The 25,634-nt window shown below is 38.6% G+C and overlaps 2 protein-coding genes across 3 annotated transcripts in view; one reads left to right on the top strand and one right to left on the bottom strand.

The window, feature by feature from the left end:
- Positions 1–11,706, bottom strand: part of tlcd3a (TLC domain containing 3A) — a 34,114-nt gene extending 22,408 nt beyond the window's left edge. The window contains exons 1-2 of the mRNA XM_039777041.1: positions 11,347–11,706; positions 1,692–1,778 (exon numbers count right to left, since the gene is read on the bottom strand). Of these exons, the coding sequence (XP_039632975.1) occupies positions 1,692–1,778; positions 11,347–11,468 (209 nt within the window). The 5' untranslated portion in view covers positions 11,469–11,706. The remainder of the gene's footprint in view (positions 1–1,691; positions 1,779–11,346) is intronic.
- Positions 11,707–19,654: 7,948 nt separating this feature from the next.
- LOC120575563 (integumentary mucin C.1-like) lies at positions 19,655–25,634 on the top strand. Of its 2 annotated transcripts, XM_039826341.1 has the most exons (5): positions 19,655–19,751; positions 20,687–20,717; positions 21,365–21,455; positions 23,271–23,687; positions 24,269–25,634. In XM_039826341.1, exons 3-5 carry the CDS (start codon positions 21,410–21,412, stop codon positions 24,310–24,312), a joined length of 507 nt encoding a protein of 168 aa, XP_039682275.1. In that variant the 5' UTR covers positions 19,655–19,751; positions 20,687–20,717; positions 21,365–21,409; the 3' UTR covers positions 24,313–25,634. The 2 variants fall into 2 exon arrangements, with proteins under 2 accessions (XP_039682275.1, XP_039682276.1); XM_039826342.1 differs by lacking the exons at positions 19,655–19,751; positions 20,687–20,717 and adding an exon at positions 20,752–20,840.

Raw genomic sequence — 25,634 nt, 5'->3', positions numbered from 1 at the left:
CCTGCCGGGGTCTGAAGTATCTGAAGTCTTTTATATAGACCTTAGTGGTCCCCTAATACTGTATCTGAAGTCTTTTATATAGACCTTAGTGGTCCCCTAATACTGTATCTGAAGTCTTTTATATAGACCTTAGTTGTCCCCTAATACTGTATCTGAAGTCTTTTATATAGACCTTAGTGGTCCCCTAATACTGTATCTGAAGTCTTTTATATAGACCTTAGTGGTCCCCTAATACTGTATCTGAAGTCTTTTATATAGACCTTAGTGGTCCCCTAATACTGTATCTGAAGTCTCTTTTATATAGACCTTAGTGGTCCCCTAATACTGTATCTGAAGTCTCTTTCCCGAAATTCAGCCTTGGTGCAGAATTAAAGCCACTAGAGCCAGTCCCACAATGAGCTTTCCTAAGTATGCGCCATTTCTGTGTCTGTAGCTATTGAGGAGGAGAGAGGGGGGGCAAGGTGGAGGGTGGGGGTGTGGCCTTGACCAACTGCCACTTTGCTCGTTTGAAAGCCATGATGTCTCTCTTTCATGGGGGGCCAAATTCTCTGGGCAGGCAAAGCAGAGAAAGGGGAGGTAACCTTGCTCCTTATGACCTCATAAGGAGAAGATTCCAGATCGGCCCATCTGAGCTTTCATTTTCTCAAAGGCAGAGCAGGAGACCCAGGGCTCGGTTTACACCTATCACCATTTCTAGCCACTGGGGGACCATAGGCAGGCTGGGGGAACACATATTAATGTTAAAAAACCTCATAAAGTGACATTTTCATGCAATGGGACCTTTAAACCCAGACTGTACATGACATAATTGGTTAAGCATAGAGGAAACCTTGTGCTGCACCTTCTCAATAGACATCGACCCAGTCTCATGGGCTAAGGCCTGTGATGTATCTATCACATGAAGCAGTACAGCCATATCTGAAGATCGCCAGGCTGTGATGTAGCAAACCCTCCAGTACAGACATAGCTAGGCAGTACAACTGTTCCCCGAGGATATTTAGGGCAGGCTAAACCCTGGACTATCCAGGCATAGGTACAGTGGTAACCCTTGTTTCCACTCTAGTGCAGCCATTATACTGTAGAGATTAGGCTGCTAGAAACACTGCCACAAATAAACAAGGAAACTGGTGCATGTGGGCTTTTTTTTTTAATTCAAATTCACACCAGAAAATGCAGTAGCATAAAGTAACAAACCTATGAAGAGTTGGTGTGCAGGACCTTGTGAATGTCACCATAGCTAAGGGGTTCTCTAAGAGGAAAAAGCCAGCAGATATGTAAATATAAAAAAAAAATATATCATGCTTAGTCAATGTGACACTGAACTGTGATGAAGCCAGGACGGAAGATAAAGTACAATGCTAACAGTACATTAACACATAGGCACGCTGTTTCTTGACTCTCGTGTGTGTGTGTGTGTGTGTGTGTGTGTGTGTGTGTGTGTGTGTGTGTGTGTTTTAAGTACGTAATTTAGAGATTTAGATTTATTCTTTGACTTTGCCGCAATTCTGGAGCACAGTAAAGTAGTTCATTTTCAGTCAAGTCCCGGTAGCTTGTGAAAGCTTTATCACAGAAAATTGGTAAACCACTGACCAATCAGCTTTCAACATTTTTATCTTATCTCATAACTAAACTCAACCTTACTACTAGTAACCACATATTTCACGAAGGAGATTCATGACATGAAGTCTAACCTGTCGTTAACGACGCTGTCCCGGCATGATGCCACAACGATGGCTCCTGCCGTGGTTGCCATGACGGCATGGATGGAGGACACCAGTCTAAGAAAGAGACAAATAAAAAAAGGATTGAGAGAGAAAGGTTACATCAAGTGAGCTAATAAGCTAATACAATGATGAACACTCATGAATCACACTCTGGGCAGCTATAGCATCCAATTTAACATTAGGGTATCTATGTCTTGTGTTTTTAGCCAAGGCAATGTGGGTCTGTTGGTCCAATTTTAGCATGCTAACACACTAAACTAAGATCATGGAACTTTAGAGCTGCAAAGGTTAATCGATTAGTTGTCAACTTTTAAATTAATCGCCAACTATTTTGATAATCGATTAGTCGGTGTGAGTCATTTTTTTAAGACAAAAGTAAAAAATTCTTTGATTCTAGCTTCTTAAATGTGAATATTTTCTAGATTCTTCTCTCCTCTGTGACAGTAAACTGAATATCTTTGCGTTGTGGACGAAACAAGACATTTGAGGACGTCATCTTGGGCTTTTGGGGACACACCGATCCACATTTTTCACCATTTCTTGACATTTTATAGATTAAACAACTAATCGATTAATCGAGGAAATAATGAACAGAATAATCGACTATGAAAATAATCGTTAGTTGCAGCCCTAGTGAACATGGTTAACATGCCTGCTGTTAGCATTGTCTTTTTGAGCATGTTAGCATGCTGACATTAGCATGTAGTGCAAAGCACCGCTGTGCCTAAGTACAGCCTCACAAAACCAATGTCCAATGAAGTCAAATCTGATTTATTAGCCTATTGTTCGCTCTACAGCCTGGGTAAAACCTGATAAATCTAGGTCAAGTTTGGGGGGGGAAAAGGAAAAAAAAAAAAGTCTCCTTTCAGGTGAACAACTCAAGCAGTCAGACCTACAAGTTCAGTGTACCATCATGGGATTAGCAATGCTTGGCCTCGACTTTCCTTGTCTATAAACAGACCTGTGACATAGGAGAACTTGGTACATCTCTATTTGAAGTGTCACTGTGCGAGGTGGCAAAAGGCACACACAACATTACTACTAGTAGTAAGACATCCTAAGAGTACACTCACAAGTCATGAGCCTATGAGATTTGTTAAATAGTAACTTGTACATTAAAAACCCTTGTGACAGTGTTGTTCTGTGGCTGTATTGAAAACAAAACTTGATGAACGTTCAGTTTATAGTCAGAAAGATGCTGTCCCCGCGGTTCAACAGAGTTAATTTCTGTCCATTTTAAAACAGGACGTTGGATTATATCACCAATTTGTTCAAACTATGAATGGCCGCTTTTGCTCAGACAAGCTCTCTCCCTGGCTCTTCTCCAACTTGGCAGCACTGACAGTAAGCTGCTTTAAAAAAAAAAAATCAGAAAACATGCAATTTATTCCCCAACACTCACTGCAGTCATAATAGACAGTCACCCCTCTTTAACAAACTACGGTGTTGAAATGTTTCAGCTTTTCACTGCAACTTGTGGGTCTGCCACATCACCACATTCAATGGAGACAATGTGAAAATTACACGTAGTGCGACAATTACTTAGCCGTATCGTTATAGATGAGAGGCTTTTGTGGGCCACAAAGAAAAATCATTTTGAATTTAAACATGTTCTTATGGTTTGTAGGCCCTGTTTAGGATTAATACTATATTAGGACAGTGGAGCTAAGGACAATCAATTTACCACCAGATATGAATCATATTTGCATAAATATGTCTATAGGACTGTACTCCTGGAGCTACACAATTAGAAAAAAGATTACGGGAATCATGGAGTTTGAAGGTCTATATTGAGTCAAAAATATAATCATTTACTAAGATCCTGCCCTGCTAGCAAGTGGATGTCAGCCAGCTGTTCTGGTTATCCAGCTGGTTGATTAGATATCACAGGTTGGACTGCCGTGAAATTTGTTAGGTGAGTGAGATAAAAGTTAGATATTAACTGTCCTCAGTAGATTGTTCCTAATATGACCGCTGACCTTTCTCTACATTCATCATCAGGTCCTAATGTGCCTTGTCCCTGGCATGGTAGGCTATCTCAAAAACAAATGACTGGATGAATGGATTTGTACAGAATTATTTTTCGTACACGAGAAGTATGTCCAGAATGGCCAGTTTATCAGAATCAGTATAAGCTTTAATGGCTAAGTAAGTGTTTACGTCTGTGTGCTTCTTGTTGGGCTCAAAGTACATACACACCTTATCCCCCATGTATGCTCCCCAGAGGATGAATAAACTAACAAACAGATTGTGCTCATTGACTGAGCACAGTCATGTTCAAAGGGATAAACCCTTTTGACTTTACTGGCCACATGGTCTTACTTATAAGGGCCACCCTAAGGACAAATGTTACATTTCTAGCTCCTCTACTAGAAAAAGGATGTGAAAATGTTGGTCCAAAGCAACAAAAATAAAATATACCTGATCCAAAGGACTGTAAGGGAGTCAGACACTATCCGAATAGACCCAGATAATTAGACCAGAACCAAAATACCCAAACAGAATAGGTAGACAGAACACCAACACTGGCAGCAGCACAATGCTCCATCATTTAACAAGCATCTGAAGTCAAAAAGAGTAGCAGCACATGTCATTTTTTTCCTGCACATCACAGTATAAACCATGTGATCAGAGCTGGTAGTAAATCCCCATGGATCCACTCGGGTATTGGATAGATTGTCACAAAGCCAATTACCCAAGCCAATACAACTGGGGCCCTACCCACATCTGATTAGAGTGAATATCACTTGGACACAGCCCGACTCAGGTCCCTGGTAAGGTCTCAGTAAGTAGGAACCGAGAGGACCTGTGAATTTCCCTAGCGCAAGAAAAGCTTCAGACCTTTAGCCCTGCTGTAAATAATGACCAGTTTTACAAGGCCAATAAAGGCTGCTTTCTTTCTCTTTTTTTAACGAGTAAATCGTGTGTTGCAAATGGCAAGATTGAGAAACAAAGAGCGTATTTGTGCGCGTTCCTGCTGGAACCTGCTGTCACCTCGTACCAATCTCCATGGGAATGTGGCCATGACACTGGCAAGGCAACGAAGGCCACGTGACCAGCAACTACAAAACTACAGGCCTGAGCTGGAAAAGACTAACTGGCCTCTCTCTTTCTCTCCATCCCCTACGAACTCTACCCCCAGAAACACACACACACACACACACACACACACACACACACACACACACACACACACACACACACACACACACACACACACACACACACACACACACACACACACACACACACACACACATATAAAAAACACACAACTTTCCCCACGCCTCGCTGACTTCCAGGGCTGTATGGTCGCATACTCTATCACAAGACCCAGATTTCACACAGCCCATTCATTGTGTGACCGCCAATAACCGTCTCTCTCTCTCTCTCTCTCTCTCTCTGCTGATGAAAGGTTGAGGTTAGTGGGGTGAGTAGCGTGCGCAGAGGAAAAAGGGAAGAATGCTTTGCCGCCTTGTTCGGCAATGTTGTCTTTCCTTTCCTGCTGTGTCAGGTCGGTGAACAACCTTGGGTACCCTTTCGATGCAACCAAGTCTTCCTACTGACTGTTCCGTTATATACATGGACGACTTGCGCTTTCATGTTCTGTCACACGCACAGTGTCTGACAGTCAGGAGTGGTGTTTTTTGCTCCTCCAGTAAATGGGCTACTTAATCTGTAGTTGCTTTGCCACTGCAGCAGAGCGAAAGAAAAAGTGACAGCAGAGGCAAAAAAAAGTAAAACGGGGTTAAGTGCATTTCATGGCAAGAAGGAATTCTCGCACCCCCATCACGACCACGCAATCGTACAAATGGATGCAGCTACATCACTAACTGCATTGTTCCTTAACCACTTTGGTAGTAGTGAATAAACACTTGATCAATAAGACAAATCAAACAGAAAATGATCTTGAAACGTTTGCTAGTCAATTCGTTGTTTAAATACCAGTTGATACCTCCCGAATGTGACACCCTTCTGAATTTTTTTATATTACTTTGAATTCAAACTTTCAAAATTTCAAAATTTCCATTCACTGTCCTTTTAAGGACTACAAAACAAATTAGTTGCAGGCCTAAAGGTGGGTGAACTATGGCCTCTAGTCAGTGGTATATATACACACAGTATTGGTATTAAATATTAGCTATGATAAACAGTGTTTAAAGTTAAGATTTTCAGAGCTGGTGACTCAACTGTGTTGTCATTTTGTTGTCATTGCACTGGACTCCACTATATTGTCCGGTGTACCTAATACTTTATCTACCGCACTTTTTATTTATGGAGTTCACATATATTTATTTAAAGAGAGGACATCTAAATTCCTGAGATCACCTGTCAATCAAGTAATGTGGTCAGTAGCATAACATCTTTTTGTCAGTTCAGACATGATGGTTATCATTGCTGACACTCATTACCCACTTCCCTCTTTTCCAAACACACTGGACACATATAGGGAAGTTCTCCCTGTGTGGCAGACATACAAAGTACATCTTAGGTAATGATAGTCTGAAATGTCCTAAGATGGTCACAATATGATTAGGGCTGAAATCATTTCATTTAATATCAATTGTAATGTCAAGTGTTACCTCGTTCCTTCTCAATTTTTTTATCCGATAGTAAATTGAATATCTTTGAGTTTTGGACCCTTGGCCGCACAAAAAGCGATACTTTTAAAATGGTGCCAGTGCCTAAACGGTGCCTGAAAGTTTAAAAAAAGAAGGGTACTAAACAGTCAACGACATTAAAGAATGGCTTGTTTATTGCCAAGGCCATGGTCAAAATTAAAGATTTAATAATAATGCAATAACTATAAAAATAACTTATTTCAGCAGTAAATTGCTGTTGAACGACAAAAACAACCACCAGATGGGAAAAGGGTATTTTACAATAACTTTGAATGCACCACGAGTCTACCTGTTTCAAGTGAACGCGTGTGTTGTTTAATTCCGACAACGGCAGCTGCTGCGCTGCAGAGCAGACGGTTACGTCCAGGTGTTGGAATGTCACACTTTACACTGTTTAACGTTAGCTGTCAGCATTTTAACAGTGTTTAATCCAGCTGCTAGCTAAAGGTAGGCTAACGTTACCTGCTGTCTAGTGTAGTGTAAATGATTTTGTTCTTATTCGGTCTCGTTAATACCGTTTACGTCGGTACTGCGTTTCGGTACCCAACCCTACGCACCACGCAGTTCGAAGTACGTATTACAGCTACGGTAGCCTTCACGCTTAAAAAAAAAAAAAAAACAGTGTCTTGCTCTTTTCAATCTCCTTTTTCTTTTCCCGTTCCTGAAATGTGGATTTTGTATAAGTGTGGTCCTCCATGTTTCCTTCTTCAAATTTGCCGGGGCCGGGAAGCTACGATACCCATTAGCAGCACCTGGGAGTTTATCATGAGACAGCGAAAACGTGAAAGGTGGAGCAGTATGTCCTGTACGTCCCTTACCGGCTAACGTATTTCAAGATGGTGCATGAATATGGAGCGTCTACCCCAGTTCATGCGAATGCAAATGTAAAATTTCAAGCCAATAGCCAATACTTGGAATTGATGGTGGAGGTAAATACTCATGAAAAAGGACAAGTTGGTGAACGGGCAACACAGATCTTGATAATGAACAACTAAACACGTTACACACTGGACCTTTAACTGAAACTATAATGGCACCCCGAGAGCACAGACATCCGCCAAGGCCATGCACCATCTCGCACAGTGAAAAGTGAAAAATAATTTGTATCAGCCCTGTGATTCGATTCAGATTAATAGTTAGTAGCAAATAATTGATGGTTGCGGCCCTACAGATAACAAACCCTAACACCATGGTCTTTCCTTCACGCCAAGGCCACACACCACGGAACGTGGTAAGAATAGCAAAGTTGTCTCCATATTTTTCATCCTTTTAATAATTTTGTTTTGAGCATTAGTCTCACAGCTCAGCACACCTTTTAGCAATATAAAACCAGTTACAAATAAGGAGAAGAGATTATCTTTTTTTGTGCCGACCGAGGATTATTCTTACTTCTTATTCAACAGTCTCTTGTTTGGTTATGGTTATATTGCAAACCCTTTTCTCTAATTAAAAAGTTACAGCACTGACACAGCCCACTAGGACACTGCATATCAGCACAACCTTAGTCATCTTGAGGAATAGAAAGACAAATGAGGTTTAATCAGCAATAGAAAACACCTATCACTTCACCGACACATCATGACTGTAAAAAGTAAATGCAGCCCCTTCTCTGGGTGCCCCAAATTAAAGCCCCTGTCCACCAAATGTTAGGGCTGCCCTCTCTTAAGGCCCAGACACACCGACCAGACGGCTGACCCTCGGCAGAAAAGGCAGTTGGACTGATCTCCCCGAGTTGGTCAAAAAAGTGCCTCGGAACACGCCAAAGTGACGAGACGTAATACGTCTCCATAACAGCAGGCGGCGCTAATCTATATTGGCCGCCCAAAAATAAAAACCGGCAGCTGATTGGACGAACACGTCACGTGGGTCTGGCTGCTCCCGGATGTTACAACCGGGCATTAATGGCGGCTCATTCAGAATACAATCTCATATTTTACGAAGATAGTTCACCGAAATGGGTTTCTGAAAACATTTTAAGCGAGAAATAGGCCATGCAGTCGCTGAATCTGTCTTCATTTCAGATCGACAAAGGTCAGTTTAAAAGATTTTCGTCAGATTTTGAGAGGCTGCTCGCCGCGCTCATCCCGCTCGCCATTTCCAGGTTAGCACTCCACCAATCAGATTGGTCACTGAGTCCGGACTCCCTTTAACTCACAAACAAATATTATATTTTCACTTCTGAGCTAAGTGATGGGTCTCATGCTAAAAACAGTGATTAAATGGACACCTCACAGTTAGGCTATGTTAATATTTTTTGCGACCTCACTCAAGTACGGTAACATGTATTACTTCAAAACACTAAACATTATATTACAGACAAGTTACCCAAGTTAACTGACATGGGCTGTCTGTTTCGGTTCAACACATGTAATTTAATAATTGGAGGGAAAGCAAAACTAATCATTATCAGTCAATCAGGGACTTGAGTTATTAATATAATATTTGAATGGACACAAATATCTATTTAACAAAATGAGATTCACACAGGGCAGCAGAGGAATGATTAAATCTGTATGTTAACTGATGCTTTTTTGTAAGAAAAAAGAAAAATCACAGTCACCAGAAATTTCAACTACACTTAATTTCTTCTGTGATGAAACCTCATCAGACCAAAAGGCACACGGTCTGCTAGTAAATAAAAAGGGGACAGGACAGGAATAGCCTTAGAGACTTTTTCCGGTGTGATGTTTGAGGCTATAGTAGTCCAGACCTGAAAGGTACAAGTGACTGAACCTTTTCTCAAGATAAGTATCATGCCCCCTTCCCATTCAAGACCAAAACAATGAAGGAGCCTAAAGACGTAAGAGTTGGAGTGTGTGTGTGTGTGTGTGTGTGTTGTGGGAATTGCCCAAACCACACCAAAGTTCAATCCATATGTGCCTGCCTCCACCCTTAACTTCCTTTTAATACTGCTGGAAAGTGGAAACCCACATCCACTAATGCATTTTAGTGAACGTGAAACCTGGGTTATTTCCTCACACTGTTCCACCAAAAATCAAAGACACTAGCACGATCCAAGCTTGAGACCTGTGTGGCAGACGAGGCACAGCGGACTTTAGGGACTGGTTAAGTTGTGAACAAGCAGTGCGATATCCCCTGAGGCGTGGCTGCTTGTAGGAACATTTTCCGTTAGATGAACATTAGTAAAATTAGTTGAAGCGTTAGTCAGGAGGAGGGTTCAGTGTTTTCCAGTGCATAGCTAACTCAGCAGTCGACCCTGGCCAGGGCTCAGAGGAGGATTAGCAAGAGTGACAGCGTACAAATGAGCGATGAACTGAGCTGTGCACATGTGAGCAAGTCACACTGACCTGCACCCGCATACACAAACTATATTCATTATTACTACTTTGCAATAGCCATGAGATGGTAAAGACTGCAGATGTAATGACTTTGTTTGTTGACAGAATTTCTAATAATAGATGGATCAAGCTCAGGTTTGTTCATCTCTACTCATAGGTAACGTTACATGTTTTTCTAATGCCAGGATCAGACTACTGTTTTTCACAACAGTCACTATGTCAGACTAGACAGGCATTGTGCCATACATTCTTGCTGTGTTTTGGATGGAAGAGTGGCAACACCACAAGTATGACTCCGACCAGCCCCCAGACCAATTATCGCGTGCTGTCGTCAAGATCACGCACAAGTTCATAGGTCAACGCTTTGAAGGAGCGGCAGCTTCTGAAAAAAACAAGATTTTTTTTTTTAAACTGACCGCTGTTGATCTGAAATGAAGACAGATTCAGGAACCGCATAGCTTATTTCTCGCATGAAATGTTTTCAGAAACATTTCGGTGAACTATTTTTGTAAAATAATAGATTGTTTTCTAAACAAGCCACCATTATGGTCTGTTTTAATATCCTGGAGCCCCATGTGAAGCATTTGTCCAATCAGGTGCAGCCATCGTGGTTGTAGGAGGGTGAAGCCGGTTTTCTTTGCTAGTCAGTGGTCAGAGAAGAGAAACTGATAACTTCTAGAGGCAAGCCCACTAGCGTACAATGCTGGGAAAAAGAGGGGCAATCCCTGTCGTGAAAATATTAAAAGTAATTTTGACTTGCAATTTCAGTTTTGTGTAATGTGATCATCGTGGATTATTATGCGTAAAATTGCAAAAATATTCTTTCATGCATGACGGCAATTAAAGCCTAATTCACTTCAATTTTGAGCAAAGTCACAATTGGCCATTGGCTGCATCCTTAAGTGTGGGTTTGTTCATATATCATTCATTGCCTGATTCATGTTAGATCTTATACCTAAAACGTGGCAAAAATGGATTTTGTTATGGCTGTTGACAGTATTTTCTGATTCATGTAGTGATAAAAAGATATTCCAAATCCCCTCTGTAAAACCGTTGACTAATATTTCAACAAAATGAAACAATTTTGAACCTGGCTTTAATAACCTCCAATGTTCCGATTTCTGTTCTGGAAATGTATGCGCAAATTAGCGCATATTTAATAAGATAGCGCCGTATTATTTGCATATTTAAACATAACATTTAGAAAAAAAACTTGTAGTACAAGAAAATATTGTCTTAAGCAATCAACTGGGGAAGTTGCATGGTGATATCATAGGCATAGTTAAAATATTGTACCTATTGACCTGTAGTGTTTCCCCCTTAACGTTATATTGCTACAGGGACCCATAGTTTTGCTGTGATATTTGCAAATCATCCTTGTAAAGAATCTGGGGATTACTGTGCCCATTTTGCACCAAAGCAATAATGATACATACAAATTAAAATGGGACAATATCAACTATACGAAATAAATATGCTGGTAATTCAATATAGATAACAATAGGAACGTTAACGTCACAAAGAAAAGAAAATAACACATTAATGTTAGCTAGCTAACGTTAACTGAATTGGGGGATGGGGGGGGGGGACGTTACTAGCTAGAAGCCACCAAACAAGGTCAAATGCTATACATTAGCTTAGTGTTAGGTGATATTTTGTCAGGGTATGTTGAATAAAAAGGGATTAATTTAGCTAGTTTACCTCTCGCTGACCAGCACCACGTCGGCATCGTTCCAGTGTTTGAACACACACGGTAGGATTCTCCTGAATGCGAAAAAGAGACCGGGGAAAACTACGGCGCCACAAGCTAAAACTTGCAACATCCTGCCTTTATTTTCCTCTAAACCTGCCTGGAGACCTGACTCTCTCCCCTCCGCGGAGTTTCGCCCGTTTATACGCGGCGATGAGGCATTTTAATGCGGCCGGGGGGTCGCTGTTTTTTCACCGGGAACAGTCCACCATCTACACTCGCGCGCACACACTCTGTTGAGGCTCAGCAGCAGCACCACTGTCGCGCTAAAGGCAAGAAAACAAACGGAACTTTCTAGGGCGACTGTCAAAATAAAAGTCTTGACCCGGCACCGGAATAAAGGTGGTACTTCCGATGAGAAGGTTCACAAGGCGGTGTGACCGTCAATGGGTGTGACAGGCGGCATAATCACATTACCAGAGACGTAATAGAGAACGTTTGATATTACGTAAGTATTCGCTTTTAGCCCCAAGAAATGCAGGTGGCGTGGAAGTAATAGACTTTATGGATATGATCAATACCTTTAGAATTAAATGGATAAAATAATGTTTAAAAGCTCCAAAATCCCTTTGGTTCTTTATTCCACAGACAATTTTTGGGAAAATGGGAGGCCTCCAAATTATATTACAATGCAGTTATAATGAAATTAAGTTATCTAAATTTCATCAACAGGTGCTCAACGCTGCAAAATTATGTTTTATACACAACTTTTCTCCACACAGAACTATTATATGGAACAATGAGTTCATAACCAGAAAAAATAAGTCTTTATATCTGCAACATTGGGTTGATAGGAATATCATTTTTCTTGCAGACTTACAAAATGAAGAAGCTCAACTTCTTAGTTATGAGTAATTTCTTAGATCTAAAATGTTTGCTATCACCCACAAAGAATACCAAATGGTAGTAAATGCTATACCTTTCATTCTTCCACTAATTAAATGTCACTCTGAGAGACAAGAATTGCAAGAATTGGATCCGATCTTCTTTGTTAATGGAATAAATATTAAAAGTCATAAATGTACAAATAAACATATAAGGAATTACTTTTACAGCAAAAAGAAACTGACTCCACGGGGGAAATTTGTTTGGAACTCTTTATATTCTAACATTCACTGGGAATCAACATGGCTTCTACCATATAAATTTGTTATCCCCAATAAAATGAAAGAATTACATTTTAAAATACTGCATAATATTTATCCCACGAACACATTTATTTCAAGATTTGCGGCTGTGGATAATAAATGTGAATTTTGTAAAATTGAAGAAGAAACTATTATACATCTATTCTGGGAGTGTCAATATTCTGTGGTGTTCTGGAAAAAAGTTGAAAACTATTTAAATATTCAACAGAACCATGAAATTAAATTGGAAGCAAAATATGTTATTTTTAATTACGACAACAAAACAATACACAGAATTGTCAAATTATTAATTCTACAAGGTAAATTTCATATCCATAAAGCAAAATTTTCTAAATCTCGACCAGCTTTTGCTCACTTCAGAATTGAATTCCGGAACTTTTTTGAGTCTATCCAAATTATTAATAATAAGAAAACTATTTATATAGCTGATCTACTGCAAGATTTTTTCAAGGAAATGTAATCTATAGCCTTGATTCTTCTTCATATTGCCTTTATATTGTTTTCTATGTATGTATTTACTTTTTTTTCTCATTATGTATTAAGTTTCCATTTACATTATATATATACACTTATCTTTTATTTTAATATTTTATTTTACTGCTATTTATCTTTTACTTTATCAAAGATTTGTGCTGTTCCCTGGTTGGAAATGTTTATCTCTGTATATGATGCCGTATTGTTGAGAAAATGTATAACTTGTTTTGTAAAATTTTTAATAAAAAAAAAAAGCATTCACTTTTATTTTGAAGGTCAGCTCCCTGTTATATTGACAGATGCACAACTGAATAATCTGACTATAAACGTAAACATAAATAGTCAATCAATAAATTAATAAACATTAACAGTTTTGCAATTGTGTTTTTTTATGGAGTCTTTCTAACAGTAATGGAAGAAATATGCAGATACTTTACCTAAATAAAAGAACCAATGTCCAAACACCTGCATTCAGAACTGTATGTAAATCTGCATTAATACATGTTTTGGCAATTTGGGGGCAGTGCAGCATGTAAACACAATATTAACATATAATCACCTTATAATGGCTAATGTGTCAGTTAACAGTTGCCTGTTTACACATCCTGTAGACAGCCTCCCTTTAGCTCTGGTTATGGTCCCCACCAGCACCTGAGAAAGAAATATCTGTTTGGCTGCCAAATGCTCCTCCATGTACACATGTTGCTGTGCTGGGTAGGTTGCATGCTGTGGGTTTATCAGAGATTATTTGCTAATATCTGCTGCTGCTGCTGCTGCTGCTGCTGGAAACAAATCTTATGAGAGAGGTAAAACTGAACCAAATAGTGAATGTGCTGTAACACCAAAACAATCAGATGAAAGATGCTAAATAGTGCCATAGCTAAAAAAATAAGAAAAAAGAAAGAAAAAAATACTACTATCAGCCATCAGATGCCAGCTCAAGTAAACGCTCCCTTTAAAGTCAATTGAGCCAGCTTTCTTGGCCTTGTTGGGGAGTGTCTGATGGATGTGTGTTAATGAGAGTGTCTGGCATCAACATTCACAATGATCCAAGTAAGCTTCCTTATTGTAGCTGGGACAGCACATCTGGGTTACACTAATATGCTACCAACCAACTACTGCTCTCTGATCATTGGATTAAAATCTGCGTGAGTCAGGGAACTGATCACAGAGCAATAAAGTTTATTGTTTTCTTTGTTTGTCTTATGAAAGTAAGATATTTTGTGAACTGAAAAAAGTTGATCCATAATTTCACAGTATTTTGTTTTTGCATGATGTAAAAGTAGTTATTTAAATGCAAATCTCAGAAGCATTGTCTAATCATAACCATAAATGCACAGAGCCCACACCTATGTGTCTGTTTTCTTTGCCAGACACATTTGTAAACTTACACCCAAACTCATCCATCTCTAATATGATAGCACTCCAGAACTGAACTATTTCATGACTGGATTAACCCACGACTGGGCCCCGGGAGAAGAGTGAGCTTCCTCCCACTGTGCATTGTGTGTATACACTTCAAGTACACAGCAATGCACACAGTGGCTTAATTATATTTTGCCTATAGAACTCAAGATACCAACTGCTACTTGGAATACTACTTGCCTCCAGGCTTCCAGTGCATAATTCACTGGGTGGTAATTTGATTACATTTATATTTATTGAGAACACAATAATATAAGTGTAAATACAATATACGCCCAATACAGATCCTTAAAGGACCAGTGTGTAGGATTTAGGGGATCTATTGGTATGTCATTTTATGTGAGTCTTTCATGGGTGTATGTTTTTATGTCATTTGTGAGCCCCTAACCTAGAATTGTGTTTTCGTTAGCTTGAGCCCTTCATATCTACATAGGGAGTGGGTTGTCTTCCACAGAGCCCGCCATGTTAAACCTCCATGTTTCTACACTAGCCCAGAATGGACAAACCAAACCCTGTAGAGGGCCATTCGTGTTTTTTACATTCCCTGAAGGCCACTGTAGTTTTTACTACACCCTTGTAAAGGGAGGAGTGAGGGAAGGGGTATTTACTTGGTTGGTTGCAATCTGCAATCTCACCGCTAGATGCCACTAAATCACACTGCTCCTTTAAAGTTTCATTTTGATGGGCCCCTCTTAAAGGTGCACTAATATTTTTTTAATACTTTTTTTCAACACACATCTCTGACATGGAGTGCTGTATTTGTTGCCTTACAAAGTTTTTAGGGCTTATACTGTATGTTATAAAAACAATTAATTAATTACATCTAGCAGAAACTGAGTAACATTATAATCCACTTGAGTCTTTTTTTTCAAGGGCGCATCTAACGATAACTTGATTTCATTACTAATGAATCCATTAATTGTTGTTGTTGTCTATTGCCTATAAAATGTCAGTAAATGCCTGTCACAATTTCCTAAAGCCCAAGGTCTTTAAATTGCTTGCTTTGTCTGACCACTAATCCTAAACTCTTAGATTTAGATTTAGATTTAGAAAACTTTAATGTCCCAGAGAGGCAATTTGTTGTACAGTACAGGCATAACATAATCCACAACAGAAACACTGAACCAGACATCTACAGCACTATTTATATAACACATAACATACACACATCAATAAATAGAATACAGTAAAAAGGAGTATGTTGCACTTCCCTAAAAGACCTATTTATGTCATAAATAAATGAAACTAGTGCACAGTACTTCACATATATTCCTGCTCCAGTCATACCCCTCCCCACATCTTATTTAATTGGGTTATTGCCATGGGAATGAATGAGTTTTTTGCTCGGTTGGTTCTGACGTTAGGGTATCTATATCTATGACCAGAAGGGAGCGGCTTGAACTCCACTGAAAAGTGGATGGGTTGTATCCATGCAAACCTTGTCTGCCTTCGGTGCCAATCTGGTCGGATATAGTTGGTACAGGTCTACCTGTTGCTCACCAATGATTTTTCCACAGGTTTGAACAATCTTCCCTAATTTATTCCTAAGGGTGATTTTTGAATGTCCATACCAGCATACAATACAATAGGAGAGAATACTCTCGATAAAGGACTTGTAAAAAGAGTCTGAAATTTGTTATCAACATTAAAATAATTAAGTTTCCTAAGAAAATACAAACGTTGTTGGCCCTTCTTAAAAACAGCATCAGCACATTGATCCCAGTATAATTTATGGTCAATGATAAGACTGAGTCACCATCTCTATCTCCTCTCCTCTTATCAGAGTCGGAGTGGGTGACGGAGCCCCACGTCTAAAATGAAAGACCAGCTCTTTGGTCTTGGACGTATTCAAATGCAACTAGGAGGCTTCACACCAGTCAGCAAATTCATGCAACACTGGACCATGTTCAGTTTCATCTCACTCCAGTAAACTAATCAGAGCAGTATCATCTGCAAATTTAATTAACTACCTTGTGGTGTCCCAATTGAAGTGAAGATAGTGTGTTCCCCACCCTTACTCTTTGTGGCCACCCACTCAGGAAGTCCAAGATCCATTTAATTAGTGTAAACTCTAACGTCATACCGTTAGCTCATAGAGTAAATTCACAATGCAAAATAAATCAAGTCAAAGAAAGCTAAATGTATTCCCAATAACTAAATTGTGCAATTATAAACTACAACTGCCAAATCTTTACAATAGCCTGCAACACATACAGTATATCAATGGTGAATAGCGGTGTGACCAAGTTAGGTATTTAGGCTGTCAGTATTAAAGTCTCACACCAGTTAATGTGTCTAGTGTCCTAGTAGGTCCAAGTTTCCATTGCTCAATGATAATAAATTTAAGGACTAGTGCCTCCGTGGCTTCAGATAAGCTGTAATTACCGGAAGATTCCTTGTGTTTCCTTATTGCCATTGTGACCATTATTAGAGCATAGTTAAGTTCCATTTCCTCTGAAAATGCAGAGAGCATTGAATGTTGCATTAGTGAATCCAGGGTCATCAGAATATGGAGACACGACTACATTTTATAGTTTTTTGTTTCAGGTTGTGTGCAAGTTCAAGACTTCACTAGGCATTTTCAAAAACTTTGGCTGATGAAAAGTGTAAGGGCATGACCTCATCAAAAATGTAAGCGTTCTTTTGTTCTTGCAGTGAGCTCGTCAGCTGCTGCCACTCCACAGTGATTGGAATAAGGAACACAATCCTTTATGTAATGTGTATTGCAGTCATAAGCAGTCATGTATCTGCTAGACCCCCAGTAGCTGAGAAAGAAAATCCAGAAGGCAAAGATAATTAAAAAAGCAAGAGAAAAGACACCCGGAATCACACAGTTTTACGTCCTGTGAACTCAAGTTCATTTTGCTTGACAGCACGGTAAATTTGATTGCTGTAGTAAATTGTCCTCCCTGGTTTATTTGGTTTTAATGTGTGGTGAATTCTCAAATCAAACTACAACTATAACTCTCTTTCAATCCAGTATGATCGCAGAATATCAGGTGTTATCTTAGGTCATCCCGTTTCACACTGATGTTAAACATAAAAAAATGAATGATTCACAAAAGGACATGATAGTGTAAATGTGTCGTCATTCGGAATTGTTGGACTGTACCAATACTAAATCAGGCCAGACACTAAAGCCATTATATAGAAGTATTTTTAGCCATGAGTGTATTCTGTACTCCAGACCAAAGTGTAATCCCATTCAAAGAAGGTTGGGTACACAAAAATAAAACCTAATGCCATGTCATAACTATTAATAAACCTATAAAAATCCAGTGTGGGACAGCTTCTAGCTCACAAAAAAAAATTATATATATATATATATATATTTAAAAAAAAAAAAAAATAATATATATATATATATAAATATATATATATATATATATATTTTTTTTTTTTTGGGGGAGGCTTTTCCCTTTATTAAGTAGTGACAGTGAATAGACATGAAAGGGGGAGAGAGATGGGGGATGACACGCAGCAAAGGGCAGCAGGTCGGATTCGAACCCACCCCGCTGCAGGATTCAGCCAACATGGGGCGAACGCTCTTACTTTGTGAGCTAGAAGCTGTCCCACACTGGATTTTTTTTTTTGTCAATAAAAACAAACAAAAATTGGGGTGTTCTAAAACTTTTGACCAGTAGTGTGTGTATATATATATTTCAATAGACATGTTAGTTGTTTGAATGCATTTTAATGTAAAGCATTAATTTCCTTGGCTGGCACAGTTCTATTTTCCAGCATTGGCACCTCAGGGAAGCAACCTATCTTTACCCTCTCTCACTACAACCAGTGATGCCAGTAACGCGTTACTTAGTGACGCGTTGCTCTAATCTGACTACTTTTTTCAGTAATGAGTAATCTAACGCGTTACTATTTCCAAACCTGTAATCAGATTAAAGTTACTTATCCAGTTACTATTTTTGTCATTTTCCTTAGTAAAAATATTTTCCTTCTTCTTGCGTCTCAGGGAGTGAAGTCACGTATGCGACAAGTCACATTTTCAGCATGAGGACAGGTCACGTGTACCACGCAGTGACACAAACATAAACAACAATGGAGGGAGGAGAGAGATGCACATTTTCTAGCTGGAAATACAGTCACTATTTTGAGTTTGTGTCAGCTAAAGATGGCAATATTAAGGTTCGTTGTACACTCTGTGCTGGTGGTGACAAAGTGCTATCTAGCTACAAAAATATTACGTCAAATTTGAAGAAACATTTGGAGTTGCAGCACTACAGTCAAACTTACAGAGCAAGTCCCAGCAGGTGGTGCGAAGCAAAGAGCAGGAGGTCCCCCACCACCCAAACAACAAAAGCTGGACTTCGGTGCAAAACCAGTAAGTGGGGGAGAGTTGAAGAAGTTGGTCGGGCAGTATGTTGTAGGGAAATGCTGCCCTTAAACACCGTTGACTGGCTCTCTTTCGTGCCATAATAAACCAGATCCCTACGTCTGGCAACGCCGAGCTGCCTCACAGTAAACCGGTTGTCATTTTTATGTTGAGGCTGTGGGGATGTTAATGGCAGTTGCTGAATGTAACTAATAAAGTAACTTGTAATCTAACTTTGTTACTTTTAAAATCAATTAATCTGTAAAGTAACTAAGTTACTTTTTCAAAGTAACTGTGGCAACACTGACTACAACCAACCAAGGCAAATTAAAGGTGAATTTGTGTTTTTACACTTATTTTTTTCGTATAGAATAAACAAAATGAGATATAACTTTGAGAATTTTCAAGTCGCTGGTAGAGTAATCAGATTTTTTTTTAGCTTTGGACAAGGCCAGGCTAGCTTTTTACACCTCTGTGTTTTGTTTTCACATCATGTGGCCAATGGTACAACCTCTGGATGGCCCCACCACATGAACTGGGCTTGTACCAGTACTGTACACTGCTGAGATGACTACATGCACACACAATAAAGCGTTTCTGTAAACTGACAAATACAGTTTAAACATGCAGGTCAACTGTGTCTCTTATACAAGTCGTCAATGGGGAAAATGTTCTCTGGGCTCCAGGGGATTGTTTTTGTTGCAGGTTGGTCACTGGGAAAAATTGGCAACTATGACTCTTCCCCACCGTATCCATGTAAATGACTGCTGTGCTGTGGCGACAGCATGTTTGCAGCTCACCAAGCAGAGCAAAACTGAGGGACGTTCAGACAGTAACCTTGTTCTTGGCTGCCTGTTGGATCAATTTTTATTGCTGCAAAATACAGATGCTAGCTGGCTAGTTTAGCTATTTATGTGGACTTAAGGACAAGCTAAAGGAAACCAGTGCAAACAAATGCAAGAGGAGAGCAATTCACTCTGTAAGTGATTCTATAACTTAAGGCCTTGTGTGGTGTAGCCTATTATACATTTATTTCTGGCAAGCACAATTGTTTTTTGGTCTGTTCCCACTATGGTTCAGATTTGGTTTGGTTTACGCACAAAAACTATTTGGTGAAGGTTGGACAAAGATGACAATTGTTAAATGAAACCAATGTTGACTGTTAACAGTGTCAGACTCCCAATTATTGCTGACCTAACCATTTGTCCAAACTTGATCCACAAGGGGTTTACATATAACAATGTTATACTACTGCCTCTGAGACAAAAAAGTCTGAATTCATACGACACACAAGAGGTGCCTGTCAGGTAAACACTAATCGTTTTAAAGGCGAGTGACCAATGCTGTCATTTTGTAGGTCCGTCTCAGTTTTCAATATTTGCGTGCTCTACACCGGGATTAACTGCTACCAAGACACCAAGAGCTTTGACAGACGTTTCACTATTGGTTATTTCTCTTCCTGTTAACATGCTGTTAAAGTTGAAAAAGACTAGCCAAATCCTTCACACAACACAAATCTACTCGCAGTTAGCTCGCCATCAGGCTGCTACACCTGCTTTTTTCACCCACACTCCCAGTTCCACTTTCTTTTTTATCATCACCATCATAGGGGGATGATATGTACTTCCTGACCAATGTCATAAAATCAAGCCATAAAAAACAAAACAAGCCCTGTGGTAAGCATTAATAAACCTATTTCATCAATACATGCCTTGTCCTTGCTGAGCTGTGGTGACGTATTACAGCACGCGCACACACGCGCGCACACACACACACACACACACACACACGCACGCATGCACACACACACACGCGCACACACACACACACAAACACACGGACATACACAATGGGAGGGCTAGAGATGATGGGGCAATACGGGTCATAAAAGCATAATATCCTCTGGTCTTACAGGAAAAGAAGAAAGTCGTTGTCAGCCTCTCAGGTGAGTAACACAGCTCTCCTCATGAAGTTTCCTTCAATCTGTTAGAGAAAATCTAGAGTTCTACATAGAAATCTTTTATCTATTTTACAAAGACAAGTATCTTTGTACCAGTTTTCCTGCGCTGTAAGATTTTAAGTGATTTTAAGTGATTAAAGGTGGGCTGTAAAAGTAAGGCTAGGGTAATTGCTCTCAGATATGAACAAAAAATATATTATCTTGGGATTTATTTACTTTTTTGGTATTACTGTTTATTTGTAAATCAATGTTTTCTTTTATTTGTCAGAAACAGTGATATAACGGCAAATAGTAATCAAATCGCAATTGATATTACTATAATCAGAATTTTATTTCAGAATAACATTAATTCTTCTAAAATAGTATTCCCACATATAACTTGTTAATTTGATACTTAGTCTGATGTTTGTACTCTGGGCGTATATGATCAATTTGGGTCAGCCTAAAATGGGGTTGTTAACTCTATTCGGTAAATATATATGTTTGAGAGCCAGGAAGGTTTAATCCGGTTCAAATTTCGCAGATAAGAACCAGAACATATTACGTGTGTACTTGCGCATAACTTAACGGTATGCTTGTGTTTTTGTGTTTCTAGCAGCACAGCTCACAATCAAAACTTTCTTTCTTTCAAGACGCAGATTTATTCCCTGTTTCTGTGGCACTGACGCTCTGAGACCATGCAGCTGACTCTTCCCATCCTGGCTCTTTGCCTTCTTGGCACAGGTAAAAAAAAAATAATATCCATATTTACTATACAGACTCTTTAGTATTGCTTTCTAATAAGGTTCCCTTTACAAATAATGTATAGTTGTAACTAATAGCTTTATTAATGGTTAAAACGTAATTTACTAATGCTTTTTAGGTCAATTACAAGCCATAATTAAAACAAGATTTGTTGCCAGGTTGTTTCTATTTTCATTTGGTATTTTAATGTAGTTTTAAATGTTGGCAATCCATAAAAAAATATTCATGGTTTCTTTTTCTGATGAGTGTTAGTAAATCAGTAATAAAGGGTATTAATCATCAAGTCTGCATTTGTAAGTGTTAATGAGTCAAATAGATTTTGGCCAAAGGGATTTTTACAACCTGGCAACCAAAAGGTTTTTTATTAATGCTTATAACTGATTTACAAAGAATTAGGTACAACACATAACCCCTTTTAAAGCAACACTATGTAACTTGCAGCTGCAGCTGTAGTTCCAATGAGACAACCTGTAGGGGGGACTGTCCCCTACAAGTTGTCCCATTGGAACTACAACTTGCATCGGGTAGCGCGAGTTGTAGTTCCAATGAGACAACCTGTAGGGCTAAAAGTTGCATAGTGTTGCTATAAAATGGTGCTTTATTAAAAAGTGGCACAGAATATATACTTTTTTTTTTACAATGGTGCCTTTAACTGTGGCAATTACACCAGTGGCTTCAGGTAACTTTGATAATTTAAGGGAGAACAAGTAAGATTATTGTGATTAAATATGAAGCAGTCACAAAACATCAGCAGAGGCTTCCTCATTTCAACTAACGTCCTAAAAATGTCATTAAAATCAGCATGAAAAACTAAAGTGGATGTGCTGTGATGAGAAAATGGGAAATACATGTGTGGAGTTTGGGTTGAGGAACATTCGACATGTGTGGCCTTTGCCCTTGTCAACAATTTTAATTCCTATTTCATGACAAAGAACTTTCTATGCTAATTATGAAATTGTGGCAATTTATTAAAAATTAAAAACTTATCCTTACATTTTTAGGCATAAAAGATACACAACCTGCTGTACTTCACTTAGCTTAACCATTAGCTAAGTGATAATGGTTAAGCTTTATCTATTACATTGCTTAGTCAATAAATAATAATAATAATAATAATAAAGTAATAAATAACTGTAGGAATGTAATAAAAAAGATGACCTGGCACACAGCACATTTAATAACACTTCATTAATCTGTACTGTCGCATTAAACTGTCTTACTTTTGTTGATTGTGAAAATAAGATGGTATTACTTTCCAAAAAGGAACTGGATAAAACAAAGGACCAATGTTGTAGAATTTTCTAATGGTTGGTGACAGAAGGTGAAAGAGAAATCATATCTTCAGGGTCATTCATTTTTATAGTGTTTGTTAAAAGGGTTAGCCATAGTCATTGGCAAGCTGTTTTAATGGTGCTGTTAGGTCAAAGATTATGTTTATTATCTTTAACATTGTCCCTATTATTAATATAAAACATGCGTTACACACACAATGAAGACTACTATATTTACTCCTGGTTACTAAATTGCTCCATAAATACTGTATGATTAACAATACTTCATCTGAAATCACAGAAAACATTTACATTTTATTAAATATTGATAAAAAATGACCTCAAGGGTTAGGGTTAAAAAAAAAGGTGAGGTGAAGTCAGTACTTGTGTATTGTTGCTGTCTGCATTTGTGAAATCTAGATCTAACTATTTAAAAAGTTGAATGTACATTTTAAATGCGCTATCATTTGTGGAACATTTTAATGACCTTCAACTTTTTGTCTTTTTACTTTTACTGATACAGTATCCCTGGGTGAAGCACAGGGCCCATCCACAACTGCAGCACCTGCCACAACCAGTGCCGCAGCTACTACTACTGCAGCACCTGCCACAACCGCCGCAGCTACTACTACTGCAGCACCTGCCACAATCACAACCGCCGCAGCTACTACTACTGCAGCACCTGCCACAACCACAACCGCCGCAGCTACTACTACTGCAGCACCTGCCACAACCACAACCGCCGCAGCTACTACTACTGCAGCACCTGCCACAACCACAACCGCCGCAGCTACTACTACTGCAGCACCTGTCACAATCACAACTACTACTACTGAAGCAACAACCACTCCTGGGCCTGTGGAAGAAGGTTCAGGGGAGCTTTCATCTGGCGCTATAGCTGGTATTACTATTGGCTCCATTGCTGGAGTGGCTGCTGTTGGTGAGTACAATACAAGCACACACTTTACGCAACATCTTATTTCTGCTTCCTCAAAAATGCATCATCCTGTTATCCATTAACAACGATACACTGGAGATTTGATATTGAACAACACAGGGACAAGACATGTGTCCTTGGCACTATATTTTCCCTTTGCTGATCCTGAGCATCTAATTAGGCCAATACAAATCTTACCATTCAAATCAGCCGTTACTGAGATGCACAGTAACTGGGTTTGTAGCTGGAGCAGTGGGAGAGCCAAGCAGTTACAAAAAATAATATCATTAGTGTTTCAAAGCTGCGGAAGCCCATTTAACCAAAAGAAATAAATAAATGGAAGAAAGGTTACTAATAACAATGAAAAATAAAATATCACAATTATGATTGTAATTCAAAATGATTGAACCAAATCATAATTTAGCGACAGTAAATCAAGTTAAGGGATACTAATTCAAACATTTGACTTTCTAATTCAAAATTTTTAAGATAATAAAATTGACTTTGTACTACATCATAGTGTTTGAGCATGTAACATGCACACAGGAGAATAATTTCAAAAGATTTTTTTTTTTCATTTTCAGGTGGTGGTATCTTTGGCGCGCTGAAGTACACTGGGAGGATCTGAGAAGTATTGCCAAACAAGAATGGTTATGGATTGTCAGATAAAACATTTACCATCTCAAATCAAACAGATTAAATCATGACCCTTTTAACTGGACAATGAAAAAAAGCTTATTGTCTGAAAGGCTCATATCAGAAAAAAAAAAAATATGACAAGATGATAATGACATGAGCCAAGAGGAAGACATATGTCAATTTGACTACTTTGGTATTTTAATTGTAAGGAAATAATTGTTGGTTGATCAATACACCTTCGTGGTAGAAAATGTATTTTATAATATTTTCATGTTTGTTCTTTATTGGCAGATAAAGTACTTTTAGTTTGAAATATAAATGTCCTCTGATAACTGTGGTATTTTGTATTTCAAAATGTAGGGTACAGCTAATAATAATGAGCCAGATTTTTTTATTAACCATTTTTTCAGGATTGCAGTCTATGGTGTGTTGACCATGTGTAGCTCCTGAGATTTCAGAGAAAAATATCTGTCATCAGACCTTAGTAGCACTTTAGTACTCCAGTAGCTAAAAATTCAGAAGAATACTCAGTTTTCTTAAAAAAAAAGTTACAGACATACTTTTGAAGCTCAGTATTTTTTGTTGAACTTTGCTAACATTATTTTCTTGTCAGCTGGACTTTTGAACTCAGTTCTGTATTTGCTCAGAGGAAATTATTTGAAATCACTCTATACATTTAATAATTAACTGCTTCCCATCTTTATCTTACTTTACTTCTGTGACATTATATCAAATCTTTATAATATAACAATATAACAATCACTCAAGCTGTCTGGGTAAAGTCCAGGTGTCAATTATACTGGTAAGTACTCCCTTGTAAACTTGAGTTGTTTGTTCATTTTATGAGTGCAGGTTACGGTATACTATCTGTGTTGTCTTAAATTGGTGTTTGCAGCATATGACAAAGAAACTTTCCATCTAATTTCAGACAAACTGGTCTCAGCTCAGTGCTTTAAATTGACTGAGAGCAAAAGTTATTTTTTGTGATCGGAAATTAGGAGTTTTTAGAAAACAATCCTAAATCAAGGATAACACTTCTCACGGTCCAGATGGAGTTTGCTCAGTTTTGCAAGACTACATTGACCTCTATACATCACTAAAGTTCCTGGCAAGGTATAATGGCTGCATAGAATGACAAAAAATCAAGGATTTTACTCGGCATTGATCAAAATGCACTAAAAGGTCCAAATGCTTGCTAATAATCAGGAAAACATCATACTGTTATTTAAAAGAATGGATTACAGTCACATTGTCAAAGTGTCTCAAAATGTGTTAGCAAATATCTTTATGGAATAAATATACCTAATCACA

This window comes from Perca fluviatilis, chromosome 16 (assembly GCF_010015445.1).
Source record: "Perca fluviatilis chromosome 16, GENO_Pfluv_1.0, whole genome shotgun sequence".
Taxonomy (NCBI): domain Eukaryota; kingdom Metazoa; phylum Chordata; class Actinopteri; order Perciformes; family Percidae; genus Perca; species Perca fluviatilis.
This window is presented reverse-complemented; position numbering and strand designations above follow the sequence as displayed.

What these genes read in the sequence shown, in the direction of transcription:
- LOC120575563 (XM_039826341.1), top strand. Translation starts at nt 21,410, where the DNA reads ATGCAGCTGACTCTTCCCATCCTGGCTCTTTGCCTTCTTGGCACAG. An exon ending in TCTTTGCCTTCTTGGCACAG is followed by an intron (nt 21,456 to 23,270) that starts GTAAAAAAAAAA and finishes TTACTGATACAG; the next exon opens with TATCCCTGGGTGAAGCACAG. An exon ending in TGCTGGAGTGGCTGCTGTTG is followed by an intron (nt 23,688 to 24,268) that starts GTGAGTACAATA and finishes TTTCATTTTCAG; the next exon opens with GTGGTGGTATCTTTGGCGCG.